At 48.9% G+C, this 24,058-nt stretch overlaps 1 protein-coding gene across 1 annotated transcript in view; it reads left to right on the top strand.

Moving 5' to 3' along the window:
- The window catches only part of NEK6 (NIMA related kinase 6), a 40,503-nt gene that overhangs the window by 2,179 nt on the left and 14,266 nt on the right, over positions 1-24,058 (top strand). The window contains exons 2-4 of the mRNA XM_026049419.1: positions 15,542-15,666; positions 22,468-22,608; positions 23,248-23,310. Coding sequence (XP_025905204.1) covers positions 15,574-15,666; positions 22,468-22,608; positions 23,248-23,310 — 297 coding nt within the window. The 5' untranslated portion in view covers positions 15,542-15,573. The remainder of the gene's footprint in view (positions 1-15,541; positions 15,667-22,467; positions 22,609-23,247; positions 23,311-24,058) is intronic.

Genomic DNA, 24,058 nt, shown 5'->3' with positions numbered 1-24,058 from the left:
TGGGAAAACCGATGGGTTTTGGCAGGGAGGGGCCTCCTTAGGGTGCTGGGAACTCAAGGGACAGAGCCGGTGAAAAATGCGCCGATGCGCGGTATGACTTGGGTAAAGTTAGTGGTGTTGGTGAAACCAGCTCATTTAGAGATAGCAGTGACATATATGCGCATTAAATAGAGTATATATCTGTAAAAACAGATAGATAGATTGAGGTATATGTGTGTTTTAGAGGAGTAAGTCCAAGGGACTCTGTCCATTGCCACGTAAACATGGTGGGATAACTAGGATTTGTCTGAATGAGGTGACATTCTGCTCCTCCTTGCCAGACCGAGAGCTTTCTTGATCCAGTCAGCCATTTGTTTGATGTCCTGGTGTTTGGAGATAAGTGCTCTSGGAATGATCTAGGAGTCCGGCATTACTGCCTTTAAATTGCCTTTTCTCTCTCCTTCCCTACCCACCAGCAACTTTCTTGCAGTTTGGAAAGCGGATACTGCGAATTCCTGCTACTGAAAAACCATCCATGTTTGCAGCAATACCCTTCAGCACCAAAGGCCTCGATAATAGGGTCTTTGGCATRGAAATGGTTTGCTGCTCTGCTGCTGGCTAGCAGACCAGCGAGGCAGTGGAGTATTTAAGAAAAATATTGAGTAAGCAATACTTAAGTAAGTCTGTRCATCACTACGCTGAATACTTATTTTTCAAGTGGCCTTTCCTAGTATTAAATCATATGAAAATTAAAGGTTATCCGAAGTGGACAAAGTAAAACTCTGGTCCTGGAGAGCCTGAGGTCTTCAGGATAGTTCCTGCTGTTATTAAGCCACATTAGCTCTTGTGGTTATAATACTCGGCCTTTCATCTGCAAAGTTTACAGTGCCAACGCACGCAAGCCCTTAGCAGGTTCCTTTGCTTTTCATCGGTAGATCTGTAGGTGCCCTGAAAGATAAGGAGGGTTTATCTGGAGGCGAGGATGGGCGCGCTGGGAAGGGCTGACAGTCGCAGCGCCGTGTGGCCGATGGTCCGGCCCAGTGCTGGTGGTTTCTGCGACCTGCTCCRCTTGCCCCGTGCCAGGGCTGGCCCCAAACTTCAATGTGCATGTCCATTAGGTTAGACGGGTGCAGCATCTGCCTCTGAAAATTGCCGTCTTCAAAGACACCCAGACTGCAGAAAGCTGGTGCAGCTCATTTATTTATTTATTAGCATGCAAGTTCTTACAGCATTTAAAAGGCTAGCTTTTCTTGAGCATATTGAGATTACTGCTGTGTGTCTGAACTCCACAGGATATTGTGTCTTCCAGAAGATGTTGGAAAGGTCCCTGAAGGGTTTTGTTCCTGGCGCGCAGCTGGAAGCCAGGTTGGTCTTTGGTGAGCGGGACGGAGGGCGGCGCGGGGGCCGCGCGCCCGTCTGCACCCGGTGCGCTCGGCTCTGCTCGAAGGACAGAACCACGGGGAGATATCTTTAATAGTGGCTCAACTGCAGTGGTCTGCAAAGCTAGCAAATCTCTACCTGGATGCATAGGTCTTTTTTCTTTCTAGGGTTGTTCTTATATGCATATTGGATTGGGCCAGGATTACTTAAAATTGGAACCCATGCAGAGTATTGAAGTGTCAGGGCTTGCTGCAAGGGTCGTAGCTCAGCGAAGCCTCTGGAGTTCTCTGCATTTTAACACATTTCACAGTGTTTCAGAAACAAACTATTCCTATTTTTTTTGTAAAAATAAAGTTCAGTGTTATTTAGCTGCCAGTGTGCTTTGATTTCTCGCATGGCATGATGCAGTAAAGTGGACACTTAATGTTTTAGGTCCTTCTGATGCCACACGTTGCGGGCGAAGTGTTTGGTGCCGCGCGGAGCTGCTGCGGTGCCTGCCCCGTGGGTGCCGGCGCGAGCAGCTGTCTGGCGCAGGTGGGGAGGAAAGAACTTCCCTCAGCCCCCTGCTCTAAAAAGGTTTCCATACAAAACCAGTAGTAACGTAATACAGCCTTTTAGTCAAATTTGAGTTTCCTGTTACACGTTCAAGTGAACTGACAACAGGCCGTTTGAAATCAAATAGTGTAAATGAATGTGACTCTAGGAATTTATACTCCACAGCACTGTTGAAAACTCTCTATTTTTTATTTGCAAGTCTGAATGCTTATTTGATARATTTCTGCCTTTTAAAAGAAATAGGTTTAGAATTACAGGATATAAAAATAATAATTGCTATTTAATATTGGCCATATCAGGTTAGGGCAGCCTGTTCCTCTGCCAGCGTGTAACGCCTGCTTCGTTAGAGACATTGAGGTAGTTGCAAATCTGGATTTGTTTCTTTGCCCCTGTGATGTGCAGATATTTTGGAGTCAGAATGCGGTGGTGTTGCCTGTCCTGCTCTGTATTGTGCAACGAGATCAGATAACATGGAAACGAGCAAGGAAGCATGTGGCAAACCCACATTTTTCAGACAGTCAAAACACAACGAAGTTCCAAAAAGAACAGATATGAAAGGCCTCAAATGTTGTGGTTGTTTTGCTTTGTTTTGTTAAAACTGAATATTTTCTGCAGAGTTCTGAAGATGATAGAAATGGAAAAAGTGTGTTGTGGAACCTGCCCTAACTTGAAATGCTGCTTCAAAGGTAAAACCTAGTCTGTAGTTASAGCGTTCCTGAATGCCAGACCTAGCTTTCCCAAAAGGCAGCAGATATATATAATATATATATATATAATATGCACACACCTGCCATGTATAAAAATCTATTTTATGTATTTATATGCTTACAAATGCATATAAAAACGCGGCCGTTGCTGCRGCTGGTGCAGCGGGGCTCGCCGTGGGGCTGCCCGGTCGTTCTGCACCCGCTGCTGCGCTCTGCATGGAGCGCTCCCGTCGCTGCTGCCCCCGCGGCGCATCCCGGGGATCTGCGGTCTGCCCAGGGGATCCCTGCTGGCCTCTCCCGCGCCCTTGTGCCTTCCTGGGCACTGCAGCAAATGGAGCAATTGCAAGGGCAAGGGCAGTGCTYGCCCCTTGGAAGGGGCTGGTGCATGGGGGAGCCTCCCGTCCCTGCCGCGCTGCCGGGGTAGCGAGCTGTGGTTCCCCTCCGTCAGAGCCGCCGGCCCCTTTCCTGCAGCGCAGTAACGTTTTGTTCTTCACCTAGTGAATTTTGGACCATTGYGCTGGAGAATCGGCGCTGCTGCAGACGGTGCAACTTGTGACACGCCGGGGGAATGCTGACCTAGGGCATGGATTGCAGCTTCGCCGTAAATTTGATACGATTCCTTTGAGGAATTTAAATTGTAGCCGCTGTCCGGTCCTTACCCTCTTGGACACTTGTCTCTGCCATCCTGAAAAAGCGCTTTTTGTCCTTGCCACGACCTTTGCGTTTCTTGCATAGGAAACGTGGCGAATGCCCCGAATGTCCCAATGCTGGGGCAGGCGCTGCGCGGGAGGAGAAAGGCTCGAGTTATTCCTTGCTTCTGTTCCGCAGACAGCAGGGATTGGGCTCTGAGTGGCGTTAACGGACATGTGCAACACTCAGGTTCCCTTTTTCTCTCCTTCCTAGGAGGTCTGCTTGCACCAGCTTCATTAGTTCTTGTGTCAATGAGCTATGTGAAATATAAGCATCAAAAATGGGAAGAACAAAAACCGTTAAGATGAGGAAAAATACCTTGGAAGTTGTATGGTTTGTGTGTGTGTATTTATGTTTTCTTTTAATATATGACTATATTCCAAAGAAGCAAATAAATCGCAGCCTCGTGTGTCTGCATGTTACCCTTTAATCAGTTTGGAAATCTAAATGGTGACTTTCAGCTGTCACTATATTAAGAACCAGTGCCGCCTTTTGTGGCGGTCTGTATATACTAAAGTCAGTATTATGTAGTAAATATTCTTGCTGTGTTTTCATAATCATTCTACTTAGAGTAAGTGCTTCTTGGGTGGGTATTACAAATCTGTTAATCTTTATGGTATTTATAGGGTAATTTTTAACTCTCTTGAGCTCCTTACTTCCTTGCAGGTCAGCTATTCAATTTATAACACTGTCAGTTGTAAGAACTTTGCTATCCAAGGGTAAACAGTGCTGGGTACAGCTCTTCACCTGTGTTTGCTCTTAGTTTTTGATATATTAAGGTATACCCTAACTTACTCTGTGAATTATTCATTGGAATTTCCTTTTTGTTTGCCTCGTTAGTTCTTTAAAGTGGCTGTGATGACTTCTTATTAACTCTCTGCGAAGGGGAAAACTTGCAGTAATCCTCTGTCTGCAGAAGAAAGAAACTTTTGCAACCACGTCAAATAATCACGTCAAATTTGCTGCAAATAACGCATAGCTCTTTGGGTTGTGCATTGATGTAATTGCTTAGGAAGTCTCCAAGCCGAGAGCAGTGTTTGAACAGCAGAGGAGGTTCTTCCTGTTCWTCCTGGTGCTGTCGGGTCGCGTGTAGCACAAGGAAGCTCTGGATCCTGTGTCAAACTCCTATTATCTCTGCGAACATGGAGCTGCCGGCAATGGGCTGGGGTCCCAGGACCCTGCAGTGGCGGGGGCGGCTGATGTGATTTTTGTCAGTTTTACAGGAATTGTCRGTTTTAATGTAAAGGGAAAATCTGCCGCAGCCTTTGACCTGTTGAGAAGCGAGTGCTGTGGGTCAGTGGAGTGGACAGAGAGGAAACGCAGCAGAAAGTCCTCGGTGACGGGAATGGGAAGGTCGGTTCTGGGAACGTGCCGGTTGCGCTGGAGCTCCTGCTCTCCCGAGCCCCACTCTCTGAGAAGGGCTGCAGTGGGAGACGTGGGAAAGGGCAGGCGAGGGCAGAGCCTGGACTCTGGTGTGGGATTCCCTGCCTTTCACCCCTGGGAATTCTGCAGCAGAATCCACTGGGTTTTCTTCTTTTATGCTCTTCTGTTGTGCATTTGTTAGATGAAGCTTCTGCTGCCCAAGCAGGTTTCGGCGGCCGTGGTGACTCCTCAAGGATCTAAGAGGGCCCCCAAGGAGCTGCTGCTCCTTTGGCTTCTCCTTGTCCCCGAGGCGAGTCCTGATGCTGCCGGAGGCCGGGCGGCGAGCAYGGGGCGCCTCGAGGTGATGCCCTATCATCATCATCTGTTTCATTAAAATAAACCCTCACTAAYCTGTCTGCGTGAGTTAGAAAAGCAGTAAGGATAGCAATGAAGGGCAGATTGGCGGAATATTCACTGCTTCAGCCTCATTCCCTATCCCGCCAGGGACAAGGTGAGTGACAAAGGGTGTTTCTGCGCTTCTTGGACCATCTTGTCCCTTCCCGTCACATGAAGTCTCGGACGCTCCTTCCTGCCTTTTGGCAGCTTATTGGAGGGTTTAGGGGATCGACAGCTTTCTGTTGGCATCTTCYTTTGTGTGGAAGAGCTGGAGCGAAAGGGAGATGGGGCTGGCGGGAGGTGTGATGGGCTCGGTGGTTTTGAGCGTGCGCTTGAACAACCTCTTTGCACGTTCACGTGCGGGGCTCTAAAGGAGGTGAAGTTTGAAATGAGTCGCTGATCACTTCGTTTTATCATGTGTGGCCAAGAAAGACAGGTGTTTCTGTTTGGCTGAAAGGGGGCAGCTGGAAGCGGGCTCGTTTGGTCTGTGCCGTAAATGGCACTAACGAGTTTGCCAGAGCAGCTGGGTGGTGCGGAGGGTGCATTGCCCTGTRGGAGGGTGCCCGTGGCCCATTGCACAGCACCGTGTCTGCATCTGCCCCCGTGCTGGGGCAGGGGCGGCCGCAGCACGTGGGGCTCCTGCCCGGCGCCCCGCAGGCTCCTGCCTCGCGCTCCGCTCCACATTCCCCGGGGGCTGAGTCAGCGTTGCCACCGTCACACAGTGAGTGACGCGGGCCACCCCGAGCTGCCGGGCCAGCCGGAGCTCGCTGTTAGCAGCCCCGCTGTCCCCTGCCGTGCCGCGAGGGCCGGTGGCTGCAGCCACAGCCCGGCCGCTGCCTCCGCTGCGGGGAGCCGGCGCCGCTGGGGATTGCGACTCCCTCTTTGCTTTGATCCAAAGTAGCCCAAGTTGGAGATTTTTAATAAACAGGCAGAACTTGAACCAAYGGGAGATGTTGCAGGTTCATTAATAAGCGTTATTTTTTTGCTTTACTCTTCTRTTTTTCTTAGGTGTATTCCTCTTTTCCACACACTTGCTTTTTAAGCGAGTTGTTGTACAGCTGTTGGCTGCAGTGTGGGAACTCTGTCAACTCGCGGGAATTCATACTATCAAAACAGCCTTATTGTTTTTATAGAACCCTTGCCCACACACTCCTTCTGCTTTCCAAACATCCATAAATCCCTGCAGGATCCTGCTGACATCACTGTGGTGATCCACATATTTATTTTGTGACAGTGTCTAGTGGTTGGAGCCTAGCAGGGAGTCAGGATGGACGGGTTTCGTTCCCATGTTTGACTCCAGCTGGGCCTGTGGTCAGCTTGTTTTCAGCGCTGCTGCTCACTCACCGCCCGTWGCGTCTGTGCAGCAGTATTAGAAGCCTCTGTTATCTGCAAATCTCCCTGCAAACGGGCAGCGCGGGCTGGGTGAATGCAGGGGTTTGTGCTCGCTAAGGGGGCTGCTCGGAGGGGCCGCGGGCCCTGCGGCGCGGCCGCGCCGGGCAGGATGTCTGATATTGCATAATTCCTTCCCACAGCCCAAAGACTTCCGTTTCGCCCTCTCGGGCTGCAGAATATTTCTGGCTTTATTGTTCGGTCTCCGCCGTTGGTTCCTGGACCGGGAGAGTTTCCAAATATCGACTGGTCATTAACTATTCAATTAGCTGATGGAGAGTCAAAAATTACTATCACGGCTTCTGCCTACGCGACTAAAAGTCAGTGATTTTATATTTATTTGTATTCCATGCTAGCCAGGCTCATGGCTCCATATTCTCTGATTTGTTACTATACCTCTAACATTGGGGGCATTTTTTTTTTCTATAAGGCTTTTATAAGTATTTATTCTGCTAGAAATTCCTGCAACAAAATAGCTCGGCCAGCAGCTGTGCATGCATTTTGCTGGATTTGTGAAATTACTTCTATTGATGAGGCGTAGTGTTTTATTCACAGGTATTAACAAGCTTTCACTGTAATTTGCATTGATGTTARTAAACCATATTGCAGTTTATTCTGAAGTACTGTAAATATTTATGGTTTCTTTTTGAAACTCTCATGTTTGCAAGTACCTGGCAGGAAGGAATTGTGTGCGAGTGCCGAGGCTCCCAGAGGAGCTGATCCCTGAGGAGGGCTGGAGAGTCCCGTTTTACTCCGCTGCTCCTGGGTTATGTCCTGTTCTCCGATGGACTCCTTGGGCTCTTTCCTTTAATTGTGTTAGTGCTTTCACCCCAAACACACTTCATCGTGGCTTTGCTCACAGATACCTTACAGTAGCTGGAACCGATCTTGCATTTTAATTCATGCTGCAAAGGGATTTCCAAGCTCTCTTAATTCTTGATCTCATGCTCTCTGACCCTGCTGTTTTTTTTCCTTAAAGGCCACTTAACGTCTGCAAAATAACCGTGAGGTTGGGCTCAGCTTTAGGGAAGGCGAGAACCAGGCAGGGTGAGTTCCCTGCGACCTGCGACGTCTCACGCCTTGCTGCAGGCACCGCCATCCTGCGGTGTCCGGAGCGGGGATCCCTTGGAAAGGACCCCGCGGGGACGTCCCGGTGGCGAGCAGAGCCTGGCCGTCCCGCACGTGGCCTCACAGACCCACCACGGGATGGATCCGCGGTYGCGCAGCCGGGAAGGCAGCACGCTGGGCAGGACGGAGGCATTTGGTGCGCAGCGCCCGCCTGCAGGCTGCTTCCCGGCGCTCCCCGGGGCTGCGCAGGCCTCTCCGCGGGAAGGAGCTGGCCCCGGTTTGAATAGACAGTCTTGTGAATCCTGCAGGAATGTGGGCACGCAGCCCAGGGAAGGGAGAGTTCGCAGCAAGAGCTCCGTTAACCCTGTGTGCGGCGCAGGGGAGAGCGGCTGCGCCGGAGCCGGAGCCGCGGCCGGGGCAGCCCTGAGCCGCTCGGCACGGCCAGCGACTCCCTCCCGATGCTGCCCATCCCTGAGGAACACGGCGGCCGTGCGGGAAAGGCGACGGAGCCGCTTTGTGCACTGGTCCCGGGGAGCCACCGGCAGCTTTAACTGCTGCTGTTGCATCCGGCAAAACTCGGMAAAACTCATCCTCAAGTCCTTTGATAGCACAGATACGGCTCTTATAGCAATATAAGACAGTACAGCTCTTCGCTTACTCTGAGGAGGGGGGCAAATGCAAACGTGTTTGTATGTGCAGTGCTTTGGTGAGCAGCAGGGCGCTGGGGGCTCTCGCGCTGCCGCGTGGCCGCGGGAGCCGCTCCTGTGCGCAGCGCTGCCGCCCGGGAAGCGCCGCGCCGCTTTACGAGGTGCCTTTCCAGTCGCCTTTGGACTTCAGTCCTGTGAGTCGAAGGTTGGCCGGGCTGCGTAATTCGYAGCATCACTTCCTCTTGCTCCTGATTGTGAAAAATGTAAATAGTTCAAGCTGTTGTTGTGACGTTTTTGGATTGAGGGAGCGTGTCTGTCCTCCTCCCTCCATCTTCCCTGTGTTTGGAACTGCATGTTGGCTGCGTGTCCCTTCAAACATGCATATTAGTGAACACGGAGAAGGCGTGCAGAGTAGCGTGGCACAGCAGCCTTCCTCCTGCGGTTTTGTGTCTCCCCCACACAGGTTTTCTCCTTTATTTTGGCTCACCCTAAGCTTGCCGGGGACCCTCAAGAAGTTGGCAGTATTTCGGAAGCATTTTTGTGAGGTTGATACTTGTCAGGTATTTGGGAGTGTGTTAATGAAAAGATAGGGGCTCACTGCTAAGTGCCAGCATTCCTCGTCACGTGCGTGTGTTTGCACAAGAGCTGTGTTTGGGTTTAGATGATCCAGTTGTTGGGTGCTCCGAGGAGAGGTGCATGGGCTGCCCAGCCGCGACGCCGGCCGGGGGCTGCGGACGGGCCAGGGACTGCGCCCTGCGGCTCGCTCCGTCGCCTGGCTTTGCTCGCGGGACGCACCGCGGGACGCACCGCGCGCCCCTCGCGTCGTTACGGGTGTGTTTGCATCCTACATTTCATCTTTCTCTCACCAGAAATGAATGAATTGTGAGCGGCTTAKCAGGAATGTTCTTATATAATTTGGCTTCAGGCTCAAAAGCTTTATTGCATTGCAAATTAGAAGGTAAGCGTGCTGTCGCATGCTTAGGGATCAATATGGTAAAATTCCAAGTAGATTTGATATATTTCTTTTAATGTGTACTTAATGCCGGTAGTGGCCTGAGAGGTGTGCTTCTGGTGTTTCAAAGGATGCAAAAATGATTATAATGAATACCTTTGTAAGGCTCAAAATTGCACCAAGAAAAACATAATTAGGCTACGCTGGCGTCTTGGTCTGCAGCGTGTACGTAGGTGACAAGTAGTTTGGGAAAGGTTGCGAGCTGCTCCTGCTGCTGTGCTGCACTGGCCGCAGCTTAACGCTCYCGAGAGGAGCTGCTGCCACCTGACGTGTAGCTGACAGCTATCAATACTCTGTTTTAGATGTGAATATGCGTTTGATATTTAAATCTTAAATATGCATGTACATGGCTTGGGTATGCGTGGCATTCCGGTAGGAAATTCTGTGCAGTGAAATAAGAGATAGGAACCGTCCGGTTGGGCTGGCGAAAAGGAACATTTATCTCATGGTCACATTGATTCCTTAGTCATAACTATAAATCACCAAGTGCTCTTGGCCCTGGTCCTAGGGCTGTTTAATTGGGGCCACGTGAAACCACCCGGTAATGAATGGCTTGAGCTCTACAGCATTTAAAGCGTTTTCAGGAGACTTTTAAAAGCAATAATAACTTTTGATTTGGGACCAAGGTCTAGGAAGCTGATTTTGCAACACCAAGTATGAACTTACTGGTATTAAATCCTTCCTCCCAATCCTTGTCACGCACTGCAAAGAACAGATAGTTTATGAGAAAACAGTGTTTGGTGAGGCTACGAGGAACAATAAAAAGGGAAGAAATAATTATTGTTTAAGAGCTGCTGGTGTGTTTGGAGCCATGAGGGACAACCTGTAGACTCCTTTCACCTAAGAGCAGCCCAGATTAGCCAGAGCTGTTGCATGGAGGAAAACAGGTATGAAGAAAACCAGGATGGGAACAGAGACCCGTGAACGCAAAGCGAGGCCGTGGCTGCCTTGCTGCGTGCGGTGAGAGCTGAGGAAGGTAATTGGCATATGCAACATTTCATTAAATTTATTATATTAAACTAAAGCAGCATCTTGGGACGCAGTGACAGCGGGAAGGATGGAGGATGCAGCGGCAGAGGCTCCTCTTGGGAAGCTGTTTGAGCACGAGAGGTGTTTGCCCCCAAAGCAGAGCACAGGGTGTTAACAAAGATAATCATGGCTCTAAATGGGGCTGGGGACCTGAACTGGCTGCAGAGTGACAGAGACACCTAATTGTTGGCAGGAAGCTTCTTGCTCTTTATTGACATCTCAGTGGGATTTTCTGAATAGCTTTAAATTTGTTGACTTAATGTCATTTTGCTTCTAGGTATGGAACAGTGAATTACAATGGCTGTCACAGCATTTGTTTAATGAGTATCGGTTGTTGACATAAGAATATGAAGAAGCTTTAGGGGTTTTCAGCTGTTCTGCTGAAACGTCCTCGGCTAATGGATCTGGTGGCGTTGGGCGCCGGTGCCCCGTTTGGAGCCGCCCAAACCCGAGGAAGGGCCGTGCAGCCTCGGCGCGGCCCCGTCCGCACCCGCCCTTGCGGTAAATTATTCCACTTCTGAAAACGGGATGTGTGACGAAAATGCTAAAAATGCCAGTGCTGCCCTGCTGCTGGTTGCTGCTCTCTTTTTTGCTGCATAGGGGACTAAATTTCATGTTTTTGCTGTAAGCTGTGACTTGGGCAGCAGGTCACTGTAAAATTAGGAATGTATGTGTACATATTGGTGTGTTCATGTACTAGGAGCTGCCTGTGGGCGCCTGTGCTTTCAGTGGCCTTTGCCCAAACAGAGATGGTTTCACCTTGTGCAGCAGAATGGTTTGGGCTTTGGTGGTTTGGGCTTTGTGCTTCCTGAACCCGGTTGGTTCCCCGCTGTTTAAACTGTCTCTGATATTAAAGGCTGGGAAAGTAGATTTCTGCCATTTTTTCCCCTCTGTCTTTTAGGGATTGCTTCATTGAGGACAAATAAAATTAAATGAGATAATATATTTGCTCTTTGGTCATAGATGGAAATTCTGAAGCTCAGCAACTTGTGTAATAGGGAAACCTCAGTATATCATTTTTGAGAGCCTGTTCCTACATCCCTTTTTTCTGTGTTTTCCCATTTTTTTCATATATACACACACACACACACACACACATATATATGTGTATATATACACACACATATAGTTACCTATTGCTTGCAATGCTAAGCCTAAAATGAAGACTTTCAGACTGTTGGCTGGTGGGGTACTGCGCATCATGTCTTATTTTTTTGTGCCAGTTCCCACGCTGCGATGTGGAGCTGTCCGTGAGGAAGAGGATCYCATCCTTCCTCCACAGGGCTCGGGTGATATCGGCGCAGCCTGGTCATCAGCACCGCGGGCCAGTCGGACCTTGCTCCTTTGGGGCTGTTTTTGACCACATTGCGGTGTTTAACTTGGCTGCCACCACGCTCTCTCCTGCCTTGTGCACTTCAGTTGCATTCCTGATGGTTTTTTTCCCCTTTATTTATAGTTCTTCAGTGTTGGCAGGTGTGTATTTCACATTAACATGAGGGGTTTTTTTGGATGTTAAACTGCTATTTTGTTTATGGTAATTTCCAGTCAGTGGAGGGTGACTGTTGAGAGAGATGAGCAGAGAGGGAAAAAATTGTCAAGCATTTACAGTAAATAGTCTCTGCTTTTGGAAACACTGTCAGAAGTTTAATTGTTAGGTTCAAGTAAGTTTGTCATGTGCTAGACAGAATCAGTCTGCTGTAATGAACCGGTTCTGCACTTCCAGCAGCAAAAAGGGAGAGTGAGAAAGCAAGGGATGCTCGGGATTTCCCGTCACCTTGCACTGCAGAAGGAATGGGGGAAGGCTTTTTAACCTAGCCGGTAATTAGGTTTTGCATGGAAGCATATATTACCGTGCCTGCTTTGCCAAAGCTCTTCAGTATGATGGATGAGATTTAAAGGTTGATCTGACTAAATTGCAATGAGAATACTAACGACAAAGATATTTCTGTTGTGAAATATTCCTACCAGGCATCATAGCTGTGACATAAATGCTGTAAGATAATGGACAATAAAAGTCACTCGGAAATAATACTCTCCTAGGATCGGGCTGCCTTCCCCACAGCACGTACCCTCAACTAGAGCAATAATGTAATCATAAGCCCAGATCATCATTTAACTCTATAGGCAGTGGCATATAGCGTGCTGACAGGTTTATTTTGCGGGGAGGCGAGGCAGGGAAGGGGTCTGGGCAGCGCGGGGAAGGCAGCGGTGCCGCTGGMGCCGCGCTGCTTTCCGGAGGCAGCTTCCCCCGCGCCGTGTTGGGAGCCTTGGGAAGCACCCGGGAAGTTTTTGGCATCCGAAGGGTTTTCAGGCCACCCTCTTCAAGACGCAGAGGTTGTTAACGTCGCACTTTGGGGAAGCCAAGCAGCTCTAGGTGGTTTCCTGCCGGGCCAGGCACAGGGATGCCTGGATTTGGGTCTGTTTCTGTGGGACCCCCCCTCAGCCGCCGCGCGGGCCTCGGCACGGAATGCATTTCCCGCACAGTGGCATTCCGCTTGTTCTCCTGCCTTCTGGAAAGATGCGTGTTGCAGAAAATGTTTTGGTTTGCTGTGATGGGCAGGACACGTCTGACGCTGTCTGACAGTGCGGAGCTTCCCGGGAACGTTGGGAGCGGCCCTGAAACGCCCGTCACTCAAGAAATGGAAGCGCGGGGAGAGCGTGCAAACACAGGGAGCTGCTTCCAGKGCCGCTTGTCTTGTTTCCTGCTGTCGTGTTTGGCCGTCGGAACGAACGGGAAGCTCCGCGTAACGCCCTCGCTGGGAAGCAGCGATGGGAAGCAGGGCCGGAGCAGGCCCGGCTCTCGGAGCGCGCCTGTTGCCGCCGCCTCTTGCCCATTCCATTTATTTGTCTTTTTTTCTCTTTTTTTCAATGCTGTATTTTGTCAAGGGTATTGCTACTCCTGAAAAGTGGTGCCTAAAGGTAGGGAATTTGTGGATCTTAGTCCAATCATTTGCAGTTACATCCAGAGAAACCCAGTGCGGTCGATTGGTTTCTCCTTCTTGTCGGCGGCTTCATCTTCACAAGCCCATCTGAAATGGAGGCGAGCGCTGCTAGTTCTACCCGGCTGTACCTGGTGCCGCCGGCGTTCCCGGCTCGCCGTAGCCGTTTTCACGAGCGCGGTGAGGACGTTGCCGGTTTGTCTTACAGAGCTGGGAGCCGCCTCCTGCGGAAACGCGGTGCCCAGGCCGGCCCCGCCGCGGCCGCCAGGGCCCAGAATAGCCGGCGGCCGGGACGCGCTGTTCCCGCCGCCCGCGCGGCACTGCCAGCGGGGCCGGATCCCTTTCCAGAGCCGCTATCCCGTTCCTGCCCYGTCCCTGCCTTCCAGCTGCAGCGCACTCGAGCGGCGCCGGGCAGACCCTTGTCCCGGCGGGATGCAGCGACATGGATTGGTGTTGGGCCCCTGGCATTGCCCCTCGCACCACATGGACACGTGCCTGCGTATCCGGCTTGTAAATGGGAATTTTGGAATTCCCCTGAATAAGAGGCACAGCGTGAGGAAAGCACAGGCCATACCCGAGGCCTTCCCCACAGCGTCGGACTAGGGAAAAGCAGGAATTCTGCATTATGGCCTCCCTGTCAGTAAGCCACCTTTCTTAAAATCATGAATAATAAAATAATTAAGCTGGCTGTGAGGGTGCATGTGATTTTGYGGTAGCTGGCATCAGAAAAGATCTGCCAGCGGCTTGTTTAGGTGACAATTCCTAGACGCGTGAGGACCAAATTGCTGCAGAAATTCTTCTGCGTCGTGTTTTCCTCCCCTCCTCCCTCCGCAGATATTTAAAATACTTCTGTATTTTAAGCTGAGAGCGGGTGGTCGCCCTGTGCCAGGCGCGCACTATTAATACCCAGCGGGTCAGGTCGTGCTCTTTGGCTGCGCGGCTCCCGGCCGGGCTCCTGGGGAGGTTTCTGCGCGGCTCGGCGGCCGCGGGCACCGCGCGGGGCCGATTCCTTCCTCCCCGCATGGCCACGGGTCCCATGCGGACCCTGGATGCGCTCGGGACGCGCCAGAGCTCGGCCGGGCTCGCGAGCGGCCGCGCGGCGCGGTGCAGGCACCCAGTGAGGTTCTTTGGGAGCCTGGCCGCTGTGCACCGTCCGCTCCCTCCTGCCTCGCTCCTTGCACAAGCTTCTGCTCAGCCCGGCTTTGGGCTGTGCTGCAAAACCCGTCCGGTCGCGCTGTGATTTGAGCTAGACCCCCATGGGGTCTGGAAGCTTTGTGCCACAGAGGCTGGATTTTACAGGCTGTGCTACTGGCAGCATAAATAAAAAAGTTTTGTTCTGTAACTGCAACCGCAAATTCCTGACTGAGATCCTTGTGCGCCAGTTTGAGTTGCATCTAGAGGTGTCCTGTATGCCTAGCATACCTGCGCAGGTGCTGTTAATACCTTTACACTGTGCTCTAGCAAAGGGTTCACCCACTTTGCTCTAGTTATCCTTCACAGCCCCCGGCTGAGCGTGTGGCAGAACAGATGAGTAACTTCTGTTCCAAATATAGTAAGAGCGTAGGAGTCCCTTCAAAGCCAGACTGGAAGTTTAGGTGATTTCCATGCTTGAATCACTTCTTACCCTCCCTGGGAGAAGCCCCGGAAGGTTGGATGCAGCTTAAGGTAGGGAGTGGGGTGTCGGGGAAGCGTAGGAGATGCTGAAGAGCCAGAGTTTGGCAGGTGTGATATGAAGAAAAGCACTTCTTGCACCTCGTCTGGTTGCGTTTGCCTCGGAGCAGATCGATCAAAATCACACAAAGCCGATAGATAACACTTAAAGGAAGGTTCGGTAACACCATGGAATTTATGGAGAGATTCTGAATRTTATGAGCAACAGTTTCAGCTTTCCTGTGCCCCTTTTTTGTCTCGTTTTGCAGAGAGAAGACGTGCTGACCTTTACCGAATTGCTCGCTCAGTATCTGACTGTGCTAGGCATTTAGATTCAGTCTCTTGTAGCAACGCCAAGTGCTGTTGCAAAATTTGTGTTTGAGTTGACAAAAGCAATGTCTTTAGTAGGTAACTTGCCACTAACCAAAATATACCCTAAAAGGGCCCTTTCTTGCTTACTATGAGAGTATATTAGAAAAGTAGGAATATTTTTTGCTGTCATCGTTCCTGTTCAGCTGAGGAGTTGCACTGTGCCCGACCTGTTGCAGCTTTCTTGTCACTTGTATTGAGCAGTCCCTGGGTCTGTGGGACTGTGACAGGCTTTAGTGGGGCTCGCGGGAGATAAAATTAACAAAGCAGAGATGTTTGTGCGTGAGGCAGCCGGAGGGAGCAAAGGGGGGCTCGGTCCCTGCTGTCTCKAGGCATCGGCGCTCATGGCCCTCTCCTCTTCTCTTGCAGCGGAGCCGCGAGGCCCAGCTTGGTATGGTACCATGGAGGGGCAACACAACCACCCGCATCATCTAGGGGACCAGAACAACCCGCTGTGCAAGCTGCCGGGCCAGGAGTACCAGCATGATCCCCAGGTAAGGCCCTCTTCCCCCTTGGCTGTCTCCGTGCATAGCTGAGTGCTAAATGCCAGAGACAACTTCCAAACGCAGGGAAAAGTTCATCCTGCTCCTTCAGTGTGCTTTGTGCTGCCGCTGTCCTGTTTGATACAGTGGTTCCCTGCCTTTCCTTCATCTGTTCTCCACAATTCGGGTGAAATGAAGTCTTCACAGTAAGTCCAGTCCTGTCCCTGTAAACACCAGGTTGGTGTTTGGTGACTCTGGCTGCCTGCTTTCGGTGGGATGTCGGACTGTCTGTCAGGAAGCCGTTCCRCATTGCGAGGAGTGAAGCAGCAGCGTGTGGAAAAGCCCTTGGAGAGCAGCCCCGGGCTCCGGCCGCGCGCGCAGGGCGGCCGGGGTTAATTTGCCGTGGTGAGCACGGCCGGCGGGGCTCGGGGTGCCCCCAACGGGAAGGGCGCTGGCGAGCCTGGATCATAGCACWGCCTAAGGTCTGCAGAAACGGTCACTTGTCTGCACATGTGGCACGATGGATGGGTTCGGTGCAGCACTGCTTTGCAAATGCATTGTATGAGGCAAAGCCCCCCTCCCCTAATGCAGCAATTTGTCATATTAAGTCATTTAATAATAATTGAATCCCCTTGATTAATCTCTTAGAATTAGCCAGTTGCATTTTGAGCAATTAGGGTTAATTACTGCCTCATTTGGCAGGATAGAGCCCCTGTAATTATTTCATGAACAAGATTAGGAAGTGTTCCTGTGCCGCAGATACGTTCATGGCATCTCGGAGCACATGTTAGAATTTGTAATGACATAGTTAAGTGTAATTAGTAGCTAATAATCTGTGTTGTGCTGTTCTGCAGATGCTGAGTGGGCTCGTTTTGCTGGGTGGTCGTTGCTTGGTGCGGACATCCCTCAGGCTTCCTAAGATTCGAGTTGTCTTAGTAGAGGTCTCTGAGTGAATCAACTACTGTGAGAGCAGCCCGGGTTGGAAACGGAGCTGCAGCAAAGACTTGCTTCTGCTTTTGCTGTCTTAAAACGTGATGCTGCGTAGCTATGTGTAGGGAATATTTAGGAAAATACATAGGGGGACTGAAAACACATTTCTTCAGCAAACTTGGTATAGAAGTTAATGAAGATTGTAATGTTTAATGGTCAGACAACATAAGGCTGATGATTTGGTATGATTTCTTGTTTCATGTTTCTGATTTTGCATTTACATGAACATAAGTATATATCATTTTCAGATTTCTGGTACCAGTTACCTGGTAGAATCCAAAATGGCATTATTAACGACGTTAACTTCAAGAGAAATTGACTGTGTGTCAGAGGCTTTTGGTTTTTGCAGTTCTGCCCCAACAGCCTCACCGTGCTGCCCACCCATCCCGCGTCCCAGCTGCTCCCTTGTGCTTTGTAGAGTCTGGGTAACCTTCTCCTTACAGCTTGCAACAGAGCTTTGTGTTCAGAAGGTCGCTAATTGGAATAAGTGAGTATCTAAATAGAAAAGAGGCGTAATGAGATACCATTTTAGCTTCTGGTGCATTACCTGCCTGACATTACTCTGAAGTTTGTTGAAGAGAAGTGTTTTCTAGGAATGTTCCTGCATGCAAGTGTCGCTCATTCACATCTCCAATTACTTGGAGTTTGTAGCAATAAGAGGTAAAATTCATCGAGGAGTAAATCAGTGCTATAAAAATACAAACCTGTAATTTTTGACTAAGCATTTATATTATATGGACATAGTAACTCGCTTTTGAACAGTCCTTTTATATTCTTATTCAGCATTTTAGCAACAGAACCGTTTGTAGTAGTTTCCTTCTGGCCTGCTAGCTTAAGGCAGATGATGGGGGTCCCCTGGCAGCCAAGGCTACCATCAGTTCATCGGTTCTAAAGTGCTGAGCTTATTGCTTTGTTAAGACGAATTGCTTTGCTGACGTGAATATCAGCKTGGTCTGCTCTTTTAAAGCTGGTGTTTCTCTTCCCTGCTTGTCGTTAGCCTGTGCAGATATGTGCGGATAGAGAGGACTTTGAATTTCAGACTTTAACTTCTAAGCAACAGTTCAGGTTCCAGTTGTTTTATGGTGATTATAGAGTCCAGTTTAGAAGCTGCAAAGTGAAGCACCTGAAGTATTCTTCAGCAAGTACTGAACTACCTGTTTGAATAATTATCCATATGTTAAAGCTCAGCACTTTCCTAGTCTGTTGATGAGCTTGGAATTAAAAAAAAAAATCTTTTTTTTGTGATTTAGACTTATAAATCACTGGAATTTCAGTCTTTAAATACACACAATGATGTTCAGGTAGGTGCTGTTGGTTTGAGATGCATGTACGATTTGGAGCGTCATAAAGAGATTTGCAACACTGCTGTTGGAAGTAAATCATTGCTTGTAACGTGCGTGTGTCCGACTGTGGGGGCTAAGGCTTCCCCGTCTACTGTCACAGATGCCTTTTAAAGGTGGAATTCGTTTACGGTAAATGTCATTCAGATGAAGCATGCACTTTAGAAGCAAGGAAGCCGTGGCTTTAAAATTAATGATGCATTGCAAATATCAGAAAAAAATCTTACATGCAGCGTAAAGATAATTAAAATTCAGGTCAGAAGTGTATGACTTAGTCGGGCTAAATTTTTTAATGAGATTTCAGAAAATTAATTGGGCGAGTGTTTTCACTCTTCTAAGGAGTATTTCATTTCATGGCTTTACAGGATGCTTTATTGGCATCTAAAGATTGTGAGGTCTGACTCTTTAACCATTGGTTACCCAATTTTAATAACTTTCAGGTTGATTACAAACAATCTAAACATTTTGTGACCTTGTAGTCTCTTTGTACAGACTTAGCACTAGCGTCGGCTTTCCCCGTGCCAATCAGGCAGGAATAAGCCAAGGGAGTTTCATATTAATTATCGTTAGTGCTCGCTGCTGGTGCGCGGGGTCGTTAGTGGAGGAGCGTTCCCTCTTCTCAGCTCTTCCAGGCTGGGAATCCTTCTGGAGGCGGAAGCGCTTTGTTCCGAGCAGGCGCTTCGAGCCCTCCCATGTCCCAAGTGCCTATAAACTCAGAGCTAATTTGCTCTGCAACTATTCGCTTTGAAAATCTAAATTTCTGTTCAAGTTGTGGCTGGCCAACCTGTGTGCAGCTCCAGTCCCTAAGCCTGGAAAGCAGCTCAGTATGTTCTGTGGTGCCACTGCGACAGACATGCCTAAAAATACGGAGAAACTGCAGCAGGAACTTACTTATACTAAGGAATAAGTATRTAACCAAATATATATATAATTTCCACGCCTTCCCCCTCCACGCTTGCCTTGATCGCTTTCTAATCTGGTAGTAGAGACCCCTGATTGTCAGTAATTAAGCTTCTTATCTTTGCAGCAGATCTGTTCAGTCATTTTAGCTTTGTGCTTATTTGAGTTTATTTCGTAGGGTGCTTTTTCAGAAAACCATACTAACTGTATTTGGCAGAAAGTCGCRTAAAACACCAAAACTGGAGGCTGCAAGTTCTGGCCAACTTACGCTTTCAAAAGTATTTGGACGTTGTTGTTGCATACTGCTGCCAGCGCTGACATTTTTGCTCTTGCATCATTGATTACATTTAAAAGGGAACATGTATGCCAGAATAACTTGTTCTGGGAATAATCTCGGTGTTTCTCCTTAAAAATGAATAGCCTCTTTATCTGAATGAGGAATTAGTTGACTTTAATCTTTGGGCTTTTTCCCCCCCTCTTTTATGGAGCAGTAGAAGAATGAGGCCTCATTGTGTGGATAAAGAGAACAGCCTTTGTCTCAAAACTAGTTCTTCCCAGACTATCTGCTTCCTACAGCTGCCCTGGGAATAGAAGTGTTCAAATAGCTGGATTTTCAGAGTGTCTTTAAAGTACCAAAAGTTGCTTTATTTCCTTTAGCTCCGTCGCTGTGCTTGAAATTTGTTCTGCAGGGACAGGTGCTCGGCTCTGCGCTATTCCCCAGGCGCTGCCTCCTCGCTGAGCCCGAATCCCTCCTGAAAGCAAGAGAGCCTGGTTTAGGGGGACAGCTCGGAGGCGACGGCCCTGTTCAATTGTGCGCCCAGTCTATATCTGTGTATGAAACACTGAGAACTGCAGAATTAAAGATCACAGGTTATTTGAATGGGTAGGCACTGTTTTTTTCAGCCAGCTTTGTGCAAAACACTAGCAGCTAAATGGGGAAGGACCAGGGGGGTGAAAGAGCCAAGCGGGGTGGGTTTCCCTTGTCAGGAGCTGCAGGATGAGTCCAAGCTGGACGAGGCCAGCCCGCGGGAGCAGTTTTCTGCGGAGCTGCGTGTTTATCGGGGTGCCAGGTGTGCTCTYTGTAGCAGCGTCTAGGAGAGCTGCCTGCCTGCACTGAACATAAAGAACAGAGGGACAGGTTTGTTCCAGCCAGCCGCGTGGGGTGACGGGCCGCCCCGCTGCCGAGGGAGCGCTCCYGCATGCGCCCTGCTGCACTCCGCAGTCAAACATCCAGCCCCTAGGAAAGCTCCATTACTTTAATTAGGTCTGATAGGTTGTGATAGCAAATGCAAATCTAGGTCATTGCATATGTAAATGTGCAGCTGTAGTCCTGGAGGATGCCAGAACATATCAGCTGAGGTGTCCAGTCATCACCTAGCATTAAGTGCAGCTTGGCAAGCAGACTTTAGCTGCTCGCCATGTGAAAGCGGTCGGGACGCGCGCGCACACACCCTGTCACTTCACTAATATTTATTTGCATTTTAGGAAGTTGCGAGGTATTTCTTGTCACATGCTTAAAATATTAATTTATGCTTAARTACCCATGGTTTAAACACACTTTAAATTTAAGAAAGGCCAATGAATACCACCCTTGATTTCTTTCTTATCCTTGGGTAAGTGTTGTATATATGATTGGACAGGTATTTGTGATGACTTAAAGGTGTCTGGAGAATAAATTTAGATCACAGTTTCTGTTCTGTACAAAATTCCCAAGGTTGTGGAGCAAATCCTCCCCGGAGCCCTTTGGAAACACATGCAAAGAAGGTCACTGGGAGCATCGACGTGGACCTGCTAAGGGCAAAACACGGCAGGCAAACCGTGCCTGACAAATCTTAGCTTTCCAGGGAGGGCAGCGGTGTTGCATAACTGGATTTTTAGCAGGTCTTTGCATTGTTCCCCATAGTCTCCTTACCACAAAATAGGTGAGATGTGGACCAGGTAGATGTTCAGTCTGATAGCTGGAAAACCAGCCGGGCTGAGGGATTCGGAAGGTTCCTTTGCTGGGTAACACAAATCTTCACTGCAGCCTGTGCCTTGTCCAAGCAAGCCAGGCTGTGAGATAAGGCACACGTTAATTCTTGCTCCCAAGAATGGGGCACGCCAGAGAATGTTTTCAAAGGGAAGTGCTGCAAACAATTTAAAGGAAATGCTGGATGAAATCAGCTTCCCATTTCCATGTGACTAATCCTCATGAGTAACTGCRAATTGTAATACAGCCTTATTGTTTGTGTAGATTATTGTGCATGAATTAAAATATCATGTTCTAGCCCGGAGAAACGAAGCCCATTCCTGATAGTATTATGAAACTATGTAAAGACTTATGGTGATAGATGGAAAAATTTACCCGTGGCTTTGACACTTCAAAAATAATTACTCGGAGTGTCGCCTCGTGTGAGAAGGAGCGTTTTTGCTCTTTTAGGCAACTTGAACTGAGAAAGTTGATGATCATGAGGCCCTCGAGTTAAATGTCCAATTACATGTCTACTTGAATTAGCAGCCGTCGCCTGCACATTTAAGCTGCTGCTTTTTTTTCCTTGAATAAACCCGTTGCAGAGCCGCGGTCTGTTGTGCTTTTCCCCGTGTTTGTTGTGAGGAAGGCACTTTAAAGATGACAGTTTTGAGAATGGTTTGGTTGATGCTATTTGTCTCCTAAATAGTAATTTTTGATCCACTTTATCGCTGAGGCTTCTTAAACATTGAATTTTACAACTTTGTTTGCAAAACCTCTGCCAAATAACTATGATTGTAGTTGAGGATTGTGCAGGCAACTTTAAAACGTTTCTCAAATGCCAGATTGATGCCTTTCTAGTGTCTGTCGGATTTCCCTTCTTTATGACAGAAATAAAACCCGCTGCTCGTCAAACTTACTGGTTTTTCAGTGAATCCTGCCCACTCCTTTCCCTTGGGTTTGCGTGTGGTGCTGGTGCAAGGTGTGGGGTGCCGAGCCTGCCCGCAGCGCGCGCACGGGTGCACGTGTCCCTGGAGCGCCGCGTCTGCGCGCGGCTCGTCCTGACACCTCTGCCTCGATGGCCATGGATCCAGGATCCTGGATCATCTCTGGATCCTTTGTAAAGACCCTGGGAAATTAACTCCTGTCTTGGTTGTGCTCTGGTCTGAGCGCTGCTTGCATTTTCTTGATGCATTTCCCATCAAAAATGCAAGAAGGTTAAACAGGAATGCACGTGCACAGGCGAGGTGTAACTTGTCCTTTCAGACGGCCGAAGGGCTGCTTCCGAGTCTGTGCAATTCAGTGCCGTCACTTTCCTGTGCGTGGTTATTGGTGATCACGTGCCGAACTTCCACCTTGTGGTGTCCGCTGGAAAGGTGTGAAGCGGACAAGGAAGACTGCAGGTGAGGAGGAGGAAGGCAGCCCAGGCCCTTGTCCCCCGCTCCCAGCTGCACGTTTCCTTGGCTTTCCTGCTGGGAAGTTCTGCCGGGGCTGTGACGAGTTGTCCTTAGGAACATCCTTGGTCTCGGCAATGGCTGGTTTGCAGCCGGAGGCGAGGATCGGAAGGCGGGTTTGCCCTGGGTTCCGCTGCTCCTTGCAGCTCGCTCATTGACCGTGTTTCTTTGGACCAAGCAGAGACACTTGACGTCGTTCCCGTACCGCTGCACGCTGGCCGACTTCCAGGTGGAGAAGAAGATCGGSCGGGGGCAGTTCAGCGAAGTTTACAGGGCGACTTGTCTGCTCGACAGAAAACCCGTGGCGTTGAAGAAAGTCCAGGTGAGTGTGCAAGCTGTTCCTGTTCCGGACACAAAACGGGAACGTCAGGGGCGTGCTCGGTTTCCTCCTGAACTGGGAATCTCTTGGGTTCCAGTGTCCTTCTGCACAGTATTCGGGACAGCAGTTGGTTTGAAGAAAGCTGAATTTAATCCTTCAGCCCGTCCTTTAAACTCCTCTTCCAACCGACTTACTCTGCTTATTACAGAATTAATGTAAATGCTCAATACTCTTGCAGATTATTCCAGAGAAGCCAGTAGAAGCTCTATTTTTATGTTGTTAAAAAGAAAAATAAACATATTTTGCCTTTATTTACTATGAAAATAGGATTAAATAATATTAAATAAATGAAGTGATTTTATTGAAAGTCACAATAACAAATCCACAGACTAGCAGCTCGTTTTCCTGCTACTTAGCATATTGCCCATAGGTTCCCAAGTTAATTTTTCCCCATTGCTAACCTAATAGCAGTTTCAAAATAAAGATAACATTGATTTTTCTTTGATCTGGGGATTGCCTGTGTACTCATTATCATAGTGGATATATAAAGAGGGAGAAGAAAGACCAATATCTCATTAAAATATAAAATTCTTAATTTGTTTTCTGCTTCATTTTAATCTTTGACATTTTTTGTCTTTGAAGATTTTTGAAATGATGGATGCCAAGGCCAGACAAGATTGCATTAAGGAGATTGACCTCTTAAAGGTAAGAATCTGTACGATTGCTGTTCTCTGGTTTTTGTTTCGAGAAAACACGTTTTCAAGTTGCCAACTGGCACCTGCCTTGTTCCACGAAGTTGTGGAAACTGACTTTTTGGGGGGTGAAAATTAATAATTTTGTAAATGAATCAGACCATTCCAGGTTGGGCAGGAGCCACACCGAATTGTGCATTACCTTCCACGTGCTTCTCTCTTCACACGTTTGTGGGGTGCAGGTCGGGATCTCGGCAGCAGCTGCCGCGGGCGTTGGGAGAGTAGGAAAATGTCATTAATGCAGGATAAGGAGCCTCAAACGTTTTGGGCATTCATTTCATGAGAACTAATACAGTTAAAATAGCAGGCTCCAGTTGCTTAAAAGATAATGTAACATCTAGATTTCTCTATTCTCTTGTGCCTGTTTTGTTTTGTATTATCCTCCTCCCGCGTTCCTAAAAGATGCAGTAAATTTGAAAATTACAAAAGTGAGCATTTGGTCTCCCGCGCAGCTGTGACCCCAACGTGTCCGTTGCAGGGGTTACAAAGCCAAAAGAAATATTGCTGTGATCCATCATGCTAATCCCCCGCTCCGCACGCGCATTGGGGAGAGATGCTGCTCCGCGATGCCTGGACACCAGCGCGCGTTAGCGCTGATGGGATCCATGTGCGGCATCCAGAGAAGCTCTCCCGGAAGCCCCCACTTCCAATAAATACACAATACAGCCCATCGTTCTGYGGAGATGTCTCTTAAAGGTCTG

Source organism: Nothoprocta perdicaria, unplaced genomic scaffold (genome assembly GCF_003342845.1).
Source record: "Nothoprocta perdicaria isolate Ctin4 unplaced genomic scaffold, notPer1 scaffold_6, whole genome shotgun sequence".
Taxonomy (NCBI): domain Eukaryota; kingdom Metazoa; phylum Chordata; class Aves; order Tinamiformes; family Tinamidae; genus Nothoprocta; species Nothoprocta perdicaria.
This window is presented reverse-complemented; position numbering and strand designations above follow the sequence as displayed.